At 37.8% G+C, this 17,314-nt stretch overlaps 1 protein-coding gene across 1 annotated transcript in view; it reads left to right on the top strand.

Annotated features, from left to right (window-relative positions):
* DNAH14 (dynein axonemal heavy chain 14) overlaps positions 1–17,314 on the top strand; it is a 403,042-nt gene that overhangs the window by 209,445 nt on the left and 176,283 nt on the right. The window contains exons 37-39 of the mRNA XM_044943112.2: positions 5,452–5,586; positions 12,660–12,863; positions 17,034–17,127. Of these exons, the coding sequence (XP_044799047.2) occupies positions 5,452–5,586; positions 12,660–12,863; positions 17,034–17,127 (433 nt within the window). The remainder of the gene's footprint in view (positions 1–5,451; positions 5,587–12,659; positions 12,864–17,033; positions 17,128–17,314) is intronic.

Raw genomic sequence — 17,314 nt, 5'->3', positions numbered from 1 at the left:
TTCCAAGGAGTAAGCCTCTTTTAATTTCATGGCTGCAGTCACCATCTGCAGTGATTTTGGAGCCCAGAAAAATAAAGTCTGTCACTGTTTCCATTGTTTCCCCATCATTTGCTATGAAGTGAATAGGATAGAATGTTATGCTCTTAGTTTCTTGAATGTTGAGTTTTAAGCCAGCTTTTTCACTCTCCTCTTTCAGTTCTATCAAGAGGCTCTTTAGTTCCTCTTCATTTTCTGCCATAAGGGTGGTGTCATCTGCATATCTGAGGTTATTGATATTTCTCCTGTCAGTCTTGATTCCAGCTTGTGCTTCATACAGCTGGGCATTTGGCATGATGTACTCTGCATAAAAGTTAAATAAGCAGGGTGACAATATACAGCCTTGACGTACTCCTTTTCCAATTTGTAACCAGTCTGTTGTCCATGTCTGCTTCTAACTGTTGCTTCTTGACCTGCATACAGGTTTATCAGGAGGCAAGTACGGTGGTCTGGTATTCCCATCTCTTGAAGAATTTTCTGTAGTTTCTTGTGATCTACATAGTCAAAGGCTTTGGCATAGTCAATGAAGCAGAAGTAGATGTATATCTGAAACTCCCTTGCTTTTTCAACGATCCAGTGGATGTTGGCAATTTGATTTCTCATTCCTCTGCCTTTTCTAAATCCAGCTTGAACATCTGGAAGTTCTTGGTTCACATACTGTTGAAGCCTACCTTGAAGAACTCTGAGCATTACTTTGCTTGTGTGTGAGATGAGTGCAATTGTGTGATAGTTTGAACATTTTTTGGCATTGCCTTTCTTTGGGATTGGAGTGAAAACTGACCTTTTCCAGTCCTGTGGCTACTCCTGAGTTTTCCAAATTTGCTGGCATATTGAGTGCAGCATTTTGACAGCATTGTCTTTTAGGATTTGAAATAGCTCAGCTGGAATTCCATCACCTTCACTAGCTTTGTTTATAGTGATGCCTCCTAAGATCCACTTGACTTCGGACTCCATTATGTCTGCCTAAACACCATCATGGTTATCTGGGTCACTAAGATCTTTTTCGTATAGTTCTTCTGTGTATTCTTGCCATCTCTTCTTAATATCTCCTGCTTCTGTTAGGTCCATACCGTTTCTGTCCAAGGAGGCAGGAGGGGATGTCAGGCTATATACAAGTTTGCAACAAAGGGAGCAGGCAGCATGAACATCAAAGATCAGCTATCAAGTTAAGGGACTTAGCATTCTGTGTATGGGAATATGCAGGCCTCTGGGTTCCCTGAACTCATTCATTTCATAGGAACCTCAGCTATCTGGGGCCAATCCTGTTTTCTTGTTCACCTTAAGCAGTGGCGGCTGGCTGCTTCTTGCATTTCCCCAGTTCCTCAGCAGTCATCATGGTGGGTGGGGCATGGGTGGAGTCGCAGAATCCACTGGATCACAATTTTGGGAGCCATCATTCACATTTGAAGGCCAGAAATCACCGATGGCTATGACATTTCTTGCTTGTTGATATGGCAGCGGGTATTTTCATTTCACACTATTTAGAAATATTCATGGTATACAGTTGTACAGGAGACTTCGTTAATGCAGTAATCTCTATTGATCTTTTTTTATGGCTTGTGTTTTTGTGTCCTATTTTTAGAAATCTTTTCTATCCTGTCTCATCAAGGTTTTGTCAGTAATTTTTCTGAAATTTTTAGATACTTGCATTTCTCACTTTTAGGTTGTCTGTGGTTTATTTTTCATTAAAATGTCAGGTAGGAATTTAGTTTTCCCTGTAAGAAAGTGAAAAGAGGAGTTTCATTCTGACTCTTTGTGACCCCATGGACTGTAGCCTGCCAGGCTCCTCTGTCCATGGAATTCTCCAGGCAAGAATACTAGGGCGGGTTGCCATTCCCTTCTCCAGGGGATCTTCCCAAGCTAGGGATCAAACCCGACCCAGGGATTGAACCTGGGTCTCCTACATTACAGGCAGATTTTTTACCATCTGAGCCACCAGGGAAGCCCTTTCCCTGAATGGATAACCAGTGTTCCTAAGACTTCTTTACTGATATATGATTTCTCATATAGTAAGTTTTCATATATAAAAGGATTGATTTCTTCTATACTCTATTATTTGTCCTGTATTTCTATCTTTGTGACAACACCGCACAGTCTTAATTATCATAGGCTTATAACATGTCTTTATATCTGTTGGCACCACTTAGAGTTGCTGACTGGGTCTGAAAATTAAACTGACAAAAACAGATAAACAGGAGAACCTACACATTTTATTGAATTTTTATATGTACACCAAAGTCTTCACAAAACAATGAAGACCTCAAAAAATGATCAGAACAGGACGCTCTTTTACCTTTTAGGCAAAGAAATGTAAGTTTGTGGAAAATTGAGACTCAGAGGCCATATAATCTTCTCTGAGGTGCAGTTTGCATTGGTTTAGGGAGGGAGGCAAGTTAATGGTTGGCTTCTACATAAGAAGTACAGGAATGGTTATCAGGACTGAATTCCAAATTTATAAAATAGTTCTATATAATCCCTTATCTGTTTCATGCTGATAATTACTCAGGAAGCAAATGAAAAGAAATAATTCCTTTCTGGGGAAACTCACATTCAGTGACCAAATTTTCTTGGTAAAGTGTTTGGACAAAAAGAAGGTAAGGGAGATAGAGTCAGAAATCTTTCTGAGTCAGTTTTTGAAAGGCTATTCCAGTGCTCAATAATACCAGATGCCTGTGGATGGTAGGAAGTGTAGAAGGTCCATAGAATTCCTTGACAATCAGCTCATTTTTGAGTGACTCTTGCATTAAAAGGTTGACACCATTGTCACGTTGCACATGGTCCAGATATTCAAACACATGACACAAATTACTTTCAACAGATGTGATGGTGTGCCTAGAGTTAGTCAGTCGGATTGAAATAGCAGGGCCATAGCTTGAATAGCGTTAATATCAGTGAAACACCACCAGTAGACCCAATAGAAGGGATCAAAGATCTGATGTAGGATCTGCCAGGTGTAAGTGGGGATCATTCATGCCCTATGCAGTGTGGCTTCTCTCACTGAGACAACTGTGTCAACTTTTGGTAGGAGTCACCAGTCTGAAGTTCAGTGGTAGCGTCAGAAACACACAGTTCTTTATTTTGTGCAATCTGTGATGGTGAACATGTTACGACATCCAGTGTGATGTTGCATCCAGAAAGCTGTCATGGCAGCCTGGGAAGAGAAATTGATCAGCAGCTTAATTCTAATTCTGGGTAATCTCATCAGAATGGGTCCTCACCATGGGCCCTGAATGACTTAGGTAGTTTGATCAGCAGCTACCATTTGTCTCCACAGTACAAAGCCCCATATAGGATTATCTTTAATCTTCTATTCTGTAGTTTTCCAAATGGCACACCAAATAGGCCATCAACAAAAGCCCAAGAATTGGAGTTCTTCCCAGGGAGCAAAATAAACAAGACTTCTTTTGATTTTTCATAGCTGACTCTGAGGCTAGACATCAAGAGACTTCAGGTTTCAGCTTAGTTGAACCATCAGTAAACCAGACCAAAGCGTTTGTGGAAATCTTTGTGAATCAAGGGTCAACTGAGCCATCAGCTTTGCTTTAGGAGTTTAAGTGGGGTATAAGATTGCTCCCAGAGAAATAGCTGCCATTCTTTCATATAAAGCTGTGATGCCCCAGGACCAGGCTAGCTGCAGTCCTGAATATATAATTTCCATTTGACAAGCAAGGCTTTTTGGATCTTTCTCACCTTGCCAGTTATAGAATGAGACTATCAGACCAGAGAATCACAAAGCCTTCATGAAGGTATAGGGGTTGAAATGGAAGTAAAAAGATGTTTTAACTTTATCCATATTTAAATTTTAATGTATATGTGTGAGACATTGTTAAAAATAATTATTTCTTCAGTGTTCTTGCAATAGTCCAAAGGAGATGGTGAGGGGCCCACTCTGATGTTTAGCATCTGACCCACTCAGTCCATTTGGACTGCTCTAACAAAACACAATAGATTGAGTGGCTTACACAACAGACTTATTTCTCACAGTTCTGGAGACTGGGAAATTCAAGATCAAAGTGCTGGCAGGTTTTATTTCTGGTGAGAACCTTCTACCTGCAGATGGTGAGCTGCAGGACACTTCTCACACTGTCCCCACATAGTAGAAGGAGAGCAAACCCTCCTTTCTCTTCCTTTTCTTATAAAGACACCATTCCAACATGCGGTCCACCCTCATGACCTCATCTAAACTTGCTTACTTACCAAAGACCCCCACCTCCAATACTACTGCGCTGGGTGTTAGGGCTTCAACATTTGAATGTTAGGAGGACACGAAAATTCAGTTCACAACACCAAGGTAAGGCAGGCTATTGTGGTTGGGATAAAGAAAAGATGATATCGTGCAAAAGTTTTCAAAGAGATTAGAGAATGAAAAAGGCAAGTATTATACTTTAGACAGTTGGTGCTATGCTGTACTTAGTCACTTAGTCATGTCTGACTCTTTGCAACTTCATGTACTGTAGCCCGCCAGGCTCCTCTGTCCATGGGGATTCTCCAGGCAAGAATATTGGAGTGGGTTGTCATGCCCTCCTCCAGGGGATCTTCCCAGCCCAGGGATCAAACCCGGGTCTTTTGCATTGCAGGAGGATTCTTTACCAGCTGAGCTACCAGGGAAGCCCAGACAGTTGGTACCTAGTGGTTTTATTGACTAGATTAGGGAGAAGGAAACGGCAACCCACTCCAGTATTCTTGCCTGGAAAATCCCAGGGACGGGGGAGCCTGGTGGGCTGCCGTCTACGGGGTCGCACAGAGTCAGACACTACTGAAGCAACTTAGCAGCAGCAGCAGGGAAATAAGAGAAAGAACAAATGTAGGGGGAAAAAGATACAGATTAGATAATGTTGACTTTGAAAACAATGTGTGACATCCAGATGGAAGTATTTAGTAGCACACTGAAATTTCACTCTGGCATTTAGAATCAAAGACTGAGAAAAATGTACATTTTTAAAAGGAGTCATTAGAATTCAGATGATAGTTAAAGATACTCAAATGGATGAAATTGGATAGGGACAATGTGGAGGAGAGAGAGACAAGGATGAATTAGGGAAGATTAACATGGAAAGGACAATCAGAACTCAAAAGAGAAAAAATAGAGAACAGGAAGCCCAGATAAATCTTACTACAGAAGTCAATCACAGAGAAAGGCACAGGAGTAAATGAGAATTAGAAAGTGAAATAAACTATTAAATATCAAGAATGAAAATCATTCTTTTAATTTTAAAATTGGGAGACTTATGGTGATTTTAATATTTGCCTAGTCAATAAAACAGAACCCAGATTACAACTGATTGAAAAATAATTTGAATGAATGGTCCATGCATATATTCAGAGATGTATTTGTAAATAAGAACTTTGAGGTTTCAGCTTTGTTGAATAATCAGTAAACTAGAATTAAGCCATAAATCTGCAATTCTGTTTTAGGCTTGTGTTGGTGTGATGTTAGTGGGTCCAACAGGAGGAGGAAAAACAACAGTCAGAAGAATTTTAGAAAAAGCATTAACACTATTACCAATTGAAGAATTCTTACTGATTGAAGAAAGGGACTCTATTTCACAGGTAAATATTCTACTAAATAAAATATTTCTCTTTTTGTTTAGGTCTTATTTTATACTTCAGTAAAAATTTTTTACTTCGGTAACACTTTTTGTTCTCTTTACAGAAGTATGTTTTTTTACTTGTCAAATTTCTTGCTAGGAATTTTGTAGTTAGGAATCATTGTAGTGAACAAGATTTTTTTCATCTGAATCTCAAACTGATAGATGCTAGTGTAAAATAAAATTATAAAATATATATGTTGTATTTAGTCATTTTACCTAATTGACTAACAGTTTTAATTTTTGTTTAGGTAATCTGTTGAATTATCTTCATTCTTCAGTTTAATATGGTGTATCACATTTCATTTCTATTTCATTTATTTCTAGCTGATTTTATGATTTATTTCCTTTTACTAACTTTTGGTTTCACTTGTTATTCCTCTAGTTGCTTTGAAATATCTTCAAATGACTATAATTTTTTCTCTTTTCTAATATTTATATATTTTTATCTTATTGAATTGATTAACTCTCCAAGACAATGTTAACTGTAATACTTTGTTCCTTACATTATCTAAAATGCAGTTGCTATGTCTGTATTTAATATGATTTTGCTCTCAGTCTATAATGGGTATTCTCTATCACACATTGGAAATCACCTTTTAGTCTCATTACATTTCAGTTTTTGACTCCTAGAATTTATGAAATTATTTCTCAGCATGTATTTTTAATATTTTATCTGGTTAATTTATAACTTATCTTGATAGACTTACTAACATTGAATTGTCCTTAGATACCTAGAATAACTCCTACCTTTTCAAGACATATTTTTATTCAATATAAAATTATACTCTAATAAATAGTATGCATTTTAATTATCTTACTTAAAGATTCGTTGTTGGTAATATAGTCCAAAAGGCTAAGAAACTCAGGTTCTCAATTACGTGGATTCTTTTAGTGTGCAATATCCTGCTTCAAAACCATTCATGTGGCAGCTCATAATTCTTTATCCATTATCAATAACTGTTAATTCTCAAGCAATTATTATAATTAGTAATAGGTAAATTATCACATCAATAATAAAAATAAATAATATTTATGCAGTACTAAATATGGACCAAATACTAGTGAAAACACCTTTACTTGAATTATCTCATTCAGTCCTTACAACTCAGTGGACAGAAATTTGTTTTATTAAAAATATTTTTTATATTGCAAAAGAAATATGTACCATTGTGAGAAATTTATAACAACTGCAAATACTTTGTTATATTTCTTTTCATTATTTTTTAAACTAAATATATTTATAGATAATTGAGATAGTACTATGTATAAAGGATTTCAAATTTTCTAATGTTGGCTTTTTCACCTAATGTTATATGCTGAGAATTAACCCCATCATTAAAAACTTCTTGCAACATCATTCCGATAAGTATATTCTGAATATATGACTATGTGTGTGCATGTCTGCTAAGTCACTTCAGTCATGTCCAACTCTTTTGTGACTCTATGGACCGTAAGCCGCCAGGCTCCTCTGTCCATGTCATTTTCCAGGCAAGAATACTGGAGTGGGTTGCCATACCCTCCTCCAGGGGATCTTCCTAACCCAGGATTCAAGTGCACATCTCTTATATCTCCTGCATTGGCAGGCTGGTTCTTTACCACTAGTGCCACTGGGAAGCCCACATATGACTATTTGTTGTTTTTTTGTTGTTCAGTCACTAAGTTGTGCTTGACTTCTTGCAACCCCATGGACTGCAGCACGGCAAGCTTTCCTGTCCTTCACTGTCTTCTGGAGTTTGCTCAAACTCATGTCCATTGAGTCGGTGATGCTATATAGCCATCTCATCCTCTGCCACTCTCTTCTTTTGCTTTCATTCTTTTCCATCACCAGGGTCTTTTCCAGTGAGTTGACTGTTCCCATTAGGTGGCCAAAGTTTTGGAGCTTCAGCATCAGTCCTTCCAATGAAAATTCAGGATCAGTTTCCTTTTGGAATGACTGGTTTGATCTCCTTGCAGTCTAATGGACTCACAAGAGTCTTCTGCAACACTACACTTTGAAAGCATCAGTTTTTCGGCACTCAACCTTCTTTATGGTCCAACTCTCACATCCGTACATGACTGCTGGAAAAACAATAGCTTTAACTATATGCGCCTTTGTTGGCAAACTGATGTCTTTGGTTTTTAATATGCTGTCTAGGTTTGTCATAAGACTTCCCAGTTGGTGCTAGTGGTAAAGAACCTACCCATCAATGCAGGAGATTTAAGAGATGTGGGTTCAATCCCTGGGTTGGGAAGGTCTGCTGGAGAGAGGCATGGCAACCCAATCTGGTATTCTTGTCTGGAGAACTCCACGGACAAAGGAGTCTGGAGGGCTACAGTCCACAGGGTCGCAAAGAGTTGGACACGACTAAAGCGACTTAGCACACATGCATGCACTAGTTTTGTCATAGGTTTCCAAACCTGAGCCTCTCCTGCATTGCAAGTGGATTCTTCACTATCTGAGCCACCAGGGAAGCACTGTGTATGACTATACTATAATTTAATTTATTTAATGATTCTTTCATGTTTATTATTTTATATATGCTGCTGCTGCAAAGTCGCTTCAGTCGTGTCCGACTCCGTGCGACCCCATAGATGGCAGCCGACCAAGCTCCTCTGTCCCTGGGATTCTCCAGGCAAAAATACTGGTGTGGGTTGCCATTTCCTTCTCCAGTGCATGCATGCATACTAAGTCGCTTCAGTTGTGTCCAACTCTGTGCAACCCCATGGCCAGCAGCCCACCAGGCTCCTCTGTCCACAGGATTCTCTAGGCAAGAATACTGGAGTGGGTTGCCATTTCCTTCTCCATTTTATATATGAGGGTCTTAAAATATAATAAAAATATTTAGACTAATGACAAGATCTTAGGTAATAGAATTGTTTTGATATTCCTCCTAGATTCAAAACTTTTCCTAATTGATCTGTTCAGGACCTTTTCTCTATTTTAGTTCAGTTCAGTTTATTTCCTTATCTTCACTTCTTTTCCCTCTTCATCATAGGAAACTTCTATAATGCTTGTACTAGATGCTCTTATGTATGTTTGTATCATTGTGGCTCCGATATTAAAGAATTGCCTGCAATACAGGAGACCTGGGTTCAATCCCTGGGCCGGGAAGATCCCCTGGAGAAAGGCATGGCAACCCACTCCAGTATTCTTGCCTGGAGAATCCCATGGATAAAGGAGCCTGGCGGGCTACAGTCCATGAAGTCGGAAAGAGTTGGACAAAACTGAACAACTAAGCACACAAACACATCCTTTAAAAAAATGTCTGGGCTCCGGCCATATCATCCTGAAGGCGCCCGATCTCGTCTGATCTCGGAAGCTAGACAGGGTTGGGCCTGCTTAGTATTAAAAAAAAAAGAAAAAAAAAAAATGTCTGTACCTCGAGTTGGATTGTTCTGTGATGGGTATAAATTCATCATGCACTGCAAAGTAAAATTCAAGTGAATTTCATATATCATGTAATTAACCATTTTAAGATGTACAATTTCAGTATCATTTAGTGCATTCACAACATTGTGCAATTACCACCTCACTCTGGTTTCAAATTTTCCAGAAGAACACCCTCTACCCATTAAGAAATCACTCCCCATTACCTTTTCTCTCCATTCTCTGGAAACCACTGGTTGACTTTCTGTCTGTATGGATTTGTGTATTCAGATTCAGTTTAGTTCAGTTCAGTTGCTCAGTCATGTTTGACTCTTTGAGACCCCATGGACTGCAGCACGCCAGGCCTCCCTGTCCATCACCAACTCCTGGAGTTTACTCAAACTCATGTCCATTGAGTCAGTGATGCCTTCCAATCATCTCATTCTCTGTCGTCCCCTTGATGTGGGGTAACTCCTCTTGGCCACCGCCCCTCGGGCATGAGGTCCTCCCAGCTTCTGCCCCTGGCCTAGCCCACAACTGGTTGTTTAGGGGTATATTTTTAAATTTCTATGTATAACTTTTGTTATTGATTCCTGTTTTTATTCATTTGCAGTTGGAGAAGAATATTGATTTCAATATTCTAAAATGTATTGAGAGTTGTTTTAACAAGGTAATTTCAATAGTCCTATCTTCAAATTTGCTGATTCTTTTTCCTGGCTGCTCAAATTAACTGATTACCTCTGCTGAAATTTGTTATTTCAGCTATTGTATTTTCAGCTCTGTAATTTCTATTTGGTTCCTTTTTATAATTTCTGTTTACTTATATTCCCTACTTTTTTTCATATCATTTTACTAATTTCCTTTAGTTTTTCAGTATGATTTTCTTCATCTCTTTGAGTATATATACTACAGTTAAAATCTTTTTTTTTATTATGTTCAATATCTGAGCTTCCTCAGGGCTGTTTTCTGTTTAGTTTATTACTTTGGATGGACAGGTTTTCATGTTTCTTTGTATTCCTTGTGATTTTTTTTTATTGTTGAAAACTGAGCGTTCATAAAAAAAAAAAAAGCCACATTTCTCAGGCTTTACAGGCTTTCTGTCTGCTGGGATAGTTCTTCAGTGACCTGAGCCTAAGGATCAGCCTGAGATGAAAGTATAAGTCTTTTCACTGTTTCCGCCCCCCCCCCCCCGCCCCCCCCGCCCGTGGCTGCATCTCTACTGGGTCTGCATCTGATTTTCACAATTCCCTTGTATATGCAGCTGCTTTTGAATGTTTTAATCTCAAACATTCTTACCTTAGCTTCTCCCTAGAGCCTTATATGGTATGTTGTATGTCTTCACCGAAAATTTCTTATTTTAGGCTTCTGTGGGTCTGTTGCCTTCTTGCAGCTTTTGCAAGAAATGCCTGCCACTCTTCCTGCTTGAAATGCATAATAGAGACACAGACATCTGTTATTCCAGTAGCCACCAGACAGATTGTGTATGTGTGTGTTCAGTCGCTAAGTCGTGTCTGCCTTTTTGCAACCCCATGAACTGCAGCACTCCAGGCTTCTCTGTCCTTCACTGTCTCCTGAAGTTTGCTCAGATTCATGTCCATTGAATCAGCGCTGCTATGTAACTATCTCATCGTCTGCCTTCTCCTTCTCCTTTTGCCTTCGATCTTTCCCAATATCAGGGAAATTAGAATGTTGTAAAGAAAGTCTGAGTACCAATTATGACCTGAAGCTTAAAACTATATCTTACTCTTCCTGACTTCTATATCCAACTCTGACTCCAGACAAAACACATAATAGCTCATATATTGATTGTGTTCCTGGATGAGGCATAATGGGATTTTTTTAATGGAAAGTTTTTTTAATTGAAATATAATTTATTTACAGTTCTGTTAGTTACAGGTGTACAGCAGTGATTCAGTTATATATATGTGTGTGTGTGTGTGTGTATATATATATTCTTTTTTTACAGTCTCTTCCACTATAGGTTATTACAAGATACTTATTTCCCTGTGCTATATAGTAAGCCCTTGTTGGTTATTTTATATACAGTGAAAGTGTTAGTCACTTAATCATGTCCAACTCTTTGCCACCCCATGGACTGTAGCCCACCAGGCTCCTCTGTTCATGGGATTTTCCAGGCAAGAATACTGGAGTGGGTTTCCATTCCCTTCTCCAGGGAATCTTCCCGACCCAGGGATTGAACTCAGGTCTCCTGCATCACAGGCAGATCCTTTACTGCCTGAGCCACCAGGAAGCCCTTTATATATCGCAGTATGTATATTTTAATCCCAAAGTCCTTATCTCTGCCCCTCCTTCCTAGTTGGGAACCATAAGTTTGTTTTCTATATCTGAGTCTATTTCTGTTTTGTAAATAAGTTCATTTGTATCATGTTTTAAGATTCCATATATAAACAATATCATATGATATCATTTGTCTTTCTCTGACTTCCTTAACTTAATATGACAATCTCTAGGTCTATCTCTGTTGCTGCAAATGATGTTATTTTATTCTTTTTATGGCTGAATATATTTATATAATATATAGTAGTATATATATTATATATACTGAATATATATTTATATTTCATTGTATATGTATATACATATATATATATATGAAATAGAAAATGTTCATTTTCTATTGCTGCTATAACTAATAACCACAATGACATGGATTAAAACTACACTCATTTATTATCTTTCGGTTCTGGGAGTTAGATGTCCAGTGTGAGTCTCACTGGGCTATGATCCAGATGTCAGCAGGTTGAGTTCCTTTCTGGAGGCTCTAGGGAAGAAGTCTTTCCCTTGTGCATTCAGGTGTTGGCATAAATAAGTAGGTCCCATTTCCTTGCTGTCTGTCAGCAGGAAGCTGCCCGTACCTTCTGGAGGCCCCTCTCAGATCTTTGCACACTGTCCATACCTCTAGATCCTTGTGTACTGCCCTGTTTCTGATTTGCTGCCTTGCTTTTCTCTTCCAATTTTAACTCATGCAATTAGATTGAATTTGCTTGGATAATCAGGATAATTCTCCCATCTCCAGATATGTCCCTTAATTACATCTACAAAGTCCATTTAGAAGCATGATGTGTTTTGTTTTGTTTTGTTTTGTTTGTCCCATTCTTTTCCTAGGGATTCATTTGTGTGTCTGTGAAAGCTGCACAGTAGTGTCCAACTTTTTGCGGCCCCACGGACTGTAGTCTGCCAGGCTCCTCTGTCCATGGAATTCTCCAGGCCAGAATACTGGAGTGGGTAGCTGATCCCTTCTCCAGGGGACCTTCCCAACCCAGGGATCAAACCCTGGTCTCCCGCATTGCAGGCAGATTCATAACCATCTGAGCCACCAGGGAAGCCCAAGAATACTGGAGTGGGTAGCCTATCCCTTCTCTAGCGGAACTTCCTGACCAATAAATCAAACCAGGGTCTCCTGCACTGCAGGTGGATTCTTCACCAGCTGAGCTACCAAGGAAGCCTCATTTGTAGTATTCATAATTTTAAAAAATAATTATTTGGATATAATGGCTAATTTTAATAAGTCAACTTTTATTATTTCTTGCAAAGTGCTACCTTTATAAAGAATCCTTCTTTCAAGCAAAAGATCTTTCCTAAAACCTCTAGTAGGAATAATACAGAAAAATTAGACAATTTTTCTATAGTCAGTGTCTTTAAAAATCACACTGGATTTTTCTCAGATTTCAGGAAGAAGAGGAAAAATAGATATTTGTATTTTAAATCCAAAGTGTATCACTCTCAGCGAACTATATGGACATCTGGATCCTAATACTATGGAATGGGCTGATGGATTATTATCAGCAACAATTCGGAATTATGTATATTTAAACACTACAAAATACTCAAACAAAGACAGTGAATCAAAAATCTCAGATTCTGCTAATGTAAGTTCGGTATGGAAAGTTTATTTTGTTTCACTATTATAGATTATTTCATTGTTTATCTAATATTTGATATCAAAGTTTCATTAGATATTTACTAGCATATATTTTAGACTTCCCTAATTTTAAAATTATTATGATCAGTTTAAAAAAGGGAAAAGTAATGAGCTATTACAAATCAGAAAATATACCTTGTGGATTTTGGGGGTTTTTTTAATTAATTTTTATTGGAATAGAGTTGCTTTACAATGTTGTGTTAGTTTCTGCTGTACAGCAATGTGAATTAGTTATACATATAAATATATTGCCTTGTTTTTAGATTTCTTCCCATTTAGCTCACCCAGAGCACCGAGTAGAGTTCCCTGTGCTATATATTAGGTTCTCATTAGTTATCTCTTTATACACAGCAGTCTATATATGTCAATTCCAGTCTCCCAATTCATGCCACCCAACCATTCCCCCCTTGGTATCTATAAGTTTGTTCTCTACATCTGTAACTTTATTTTTGTTGTGTAGATAAGTTCATTTTGCACTCTATTTTTTAGATTCCACATGTAAGCAATATCATATATTTGTCTTTTTCTTTCTGACTTAACTTCGCTCAGTATGACAGTCTCTAGGTCCATCCATGTTGCTGCAGATGGTGCTTTTATGGCTGAGTAATATTCCATTGTATATATGTACCATATCTTTCTTTATCCGTTCCTCTGTTGATGGACATTTAGGTTGCTTCCATGTCCTGGCTATTAGAAATAGCGCTGCAATAAACATTGGAGTGCATGTATCTTTTTGAATTATGTTTTTTTCCAAGTATATGCCCACAAGTGGGATTGCTGGGTCATATGGTAGTTTTATTTTTAGTTTTTTCAGGAACTCCATACTGATCTCCATAGTGACTGTACCAATATACATTCCCATTGTGTACATGTACCATTGTGTTTTAAAATGATTAATAAATGATAAGATGAAGTTAAAGGTACTTGCTTTTAAAGAAAAACACAGTGGATTAAGCGTAAGTAGAGGATAACCTAGTGATTCCAGCACCACCAATATAACTTCCAAACTAATGAGATTCAAAAATACTTCAGTAAAATGTGTAAACTATTGAATACAAAATTCATCAAAGAATAAATATGAATAGCAAAAAAACTGTAAGTTTATATTCTTATTAGTAATAAGTGGAGATTAGTAGTGAATTTCATTTACTATATACTATATTTACCCTATCTGTGTGTGTGCATGTGTTAGTTGCTTAGTCGTGTCCAACTCTTTGCAACCCTATAGACTGCAGCCCACCAGGCCCCTCCATCCATGGGATTCTCCAGGCAAGAGTACTGGAGTGGGTTGCCATTTCCTTCTCCATATTTACCCTATACTAAAGTGTAATAACAAAAAAGATAATATTTGAAACCAAACAGATTTTTAGAAATAGAGAACTAATATTTGATAATTATAAGGTTGTGAAGTAGAGATTCATACAAGTCTGGTGGTAGTTTTGGATAGACATATTGATATTTTTAACTTGTCATTTTGTTTGATTTAGAAATCTATTCCTAGTAATTTGTCCTAAGGAAATAAAATTTTGTTGTATTATTGCTGTTTTCACATTGAGAATGGTATGTTTAAAAGAATTAAAAATGTATTTGTCATCTGTGCTATACTTATTTTTGACAATCAATGAAAATAAGTTTACAATATATTCTTTTGTACATTCTAACTTTTCAGTAACACTTTTCCCTATTCTAATATTATTGCTATATCACTGGTTACTTAATAACAAACATATAATAAACCTTTTAAAATTTTCATCTGTGTATTAATATAATTTATTTTGGTGTGTGTGTTTAACTTAATTTTTTCCCAAATGTAAAATTGTTCTGACACAATTGAATAATTCATCTGCTTCCCACTGTTGTTGTTAGAAAAGATGCTAAATCTGATTTAAATCTTCTTAAATTTATTGTTATTTGTTTTGTGGCCTAAATGTAATATATCTTAGATAAAGTTTCATGTGCACTTGAAAAGAATGTGAATTCTGCTGTTTTGGGATAAAATAGTCTGTATATATCTATTAAATCCATTGGTCTAATGTATCACTTAAGGCCAATATTTTCCTTCTGGGCTTCTTTGATGGCTCAGCAGGTAAAGGATGCACCTGCAAAGCAAGCGGGAGAAGGCAATGGCACCCCACTCCAGTACCCTTGCCTGGAAAATCCCATGGATGGAGGAGCCTGGTAGGCTGGGGTCCATGGGGTCGCTAAGAGTTGGACACGACTGAGCGACTTCACTTTCACTTTTCACTTTCACGCATTAGAGAAGGAAATGGCAACCCACTCCAGTATTCTTGCCTGGAGAATCCCAGGGACGGGGGAGCCTGGTGGGCTGCCGTCTCGAGGTTGCACAGAGTCGGACACGACTGAAGCGACTTAGCAGCAGCAGCAGCAGCATTAAAGTATATAATGTTGGACCCATAATTTCACATTTTACTTTTTTTTAATTTTATTTTATTTTTAAACTTTACATAATTGTATTAGTTTTGCCAAATATCAAAATGAATCCGCCACAGGTATACATGTGTTCCCCATCCTGAACCCTCCTCCCTCCTCCCTCCCCATACCATCCCTCTTCACATTTTAAAAAATCTGTATACAGGGGAAAAAATGGAGTAGAGCATTGGGCTGCAAAATCACTGCAGATGGTGATTTCAGCCATGAAATTAAAAGACAGTTACTCCTTGAAAGGAAAGTTATGACCAACCTAGATAGCATATTCAAAAGCAGAGACATTACTTTGCCAACAAAGGTCTATCTAGTCAAGGCTATGGTTTTTCCAGTCGTCATGGATGGATGTGAGAGTTCGACTGTGAAGAAAGCTGAGCGCCAAAGAACTGATGCTTTTGAACTGTGGTGTTGGAGAAGACTCTTGAGAGTCCCTTGGACTGCAAGGAGATCCAACCAGTCCATTCTAAAGGGGATCGGTCCTGGGCGTTCTTTGGAAGGAATGATGCTGAGGCTGAAACTCCAATACTTTGGCAACCTCATGCAAAGAGCTGACTCATTGGAAAAGACTCTGATGCTGGGAGGGATTGGGGGCAGGAGGAGAAAGGGATGACAGAGGATGAGATGGCTGGATGGCATCACCGACTTGATGGACGTGAGTTTGGGTGAACTCCGGGAGTTTGTGATGGACAGGGAGGCCTGGCGTGCTGCGATTCATGGGGTCGCAAAGAGTTGGACACGACTGAGCGACTGGACTGAACTGAACTGAACTGAATAATGTCTTATCTACAAGGATGATAATTGCAGACTTTTGTAATAGGAAAAATAATTGGAAATAGCCTTGGACTTATTTTTCTTCTTCCCAATGAGACTTGGGAATTAGAAGCACCTGACTATTATTTGTTGCATTGCTAAGACCTGATTGAAACATGATGCTCACACCAGTGTTTGGTCTCTCTCTTCAGAACCCTTACTGTGCCCCTAGCACAGCTCTAGATTTTGGTCTTCTCTTCCTCTACACTTGGTGGTAAAGGAAGCCAGTGCCAGTCAACTGATGGTATAATACTCAGCCTCACTGGGCAGATAAATAGGACACTCCCCGCACCCACCACACCCCCAGATAATGAAGATCAGAATTCCTCAGAGATTGACAATGATAACACCCTGTATTTGAATCACCTGGGGAGTATATTAAAAATGGAAATCTTGGGCTCCATCTCAAACCTATTCAATCTGAATCTCCACAGTTGAGTTGTTAGAATTTAATAACCCTGCAGCTAATTCTTATGTCCCTTAAAATATAAAAACTCCATCATGAAGGAAGGTCTAAGAAAAATATACACCAAAATGTCAACTGTCTTTTTTTTTTTTTTAATAGGTGGTGGCAGTTCAGAGAACTTTTTCTTTATTCTCTGAGCTTTGCTGTAGTAGTTGAATATTATAAAAATATGTTCTATCTTTATGAAAACAACAACTAAAATAAAAGAATTTTCTGAAAGAAAATGACCAGTAGTCATAACTCAATTCCATTATACTGTCCTGGTTATATGTTGGCCTTTCAGCTGCAAAACCTCTTATATTTTTATTACTCAAAGAAGTGTATTGACATATAGACCATTTGAGTACAAAAGTATGATCAAATAAAAGTTTAAACATTATTGATTACATATTTTAGGTTTTCAAGCTTGATTTCTCTGACACAGCAGATTCTGATTATCATATTTTTGAGAAGGAGATGGAGAAAGATATTAAAATTCCAGAAAGTCAAAGTAAGTATTATTAATAAATTCAGTAAAGATTATTGATTAACATAGAAGAAAAACTGAACCAACATGAGCTCTATTTATGTCTTTAAAAACATTTTTGATGAGTGATATTTTGTCCTTGTACCATTTATTTTTTCCTCATGTATTTATTTAAAACTTTTATATATTAGTGTACATATAAAATTATATA

Source organism: Bubalus bubalis, chromosome 5, assembly GCF_019923935.1.
Source record: "Bubalus bubalis isolate 160015118507 breed Murrah chromosome 5, NDDB_SH_1, whole genome shotgun sequence".
Classification (NCBI taxonomy): domain Eukaryota; kingdom Metazoa; phylum Chordata; class Mammalia; order Artiodactyla; family Bovidae; genus Bubalus; species Bubalus bubalis.
Note: the sequence above shows the minus strand (reverse complement) of the source record. Positions and strands in the feature narration are given on the sequence as shown.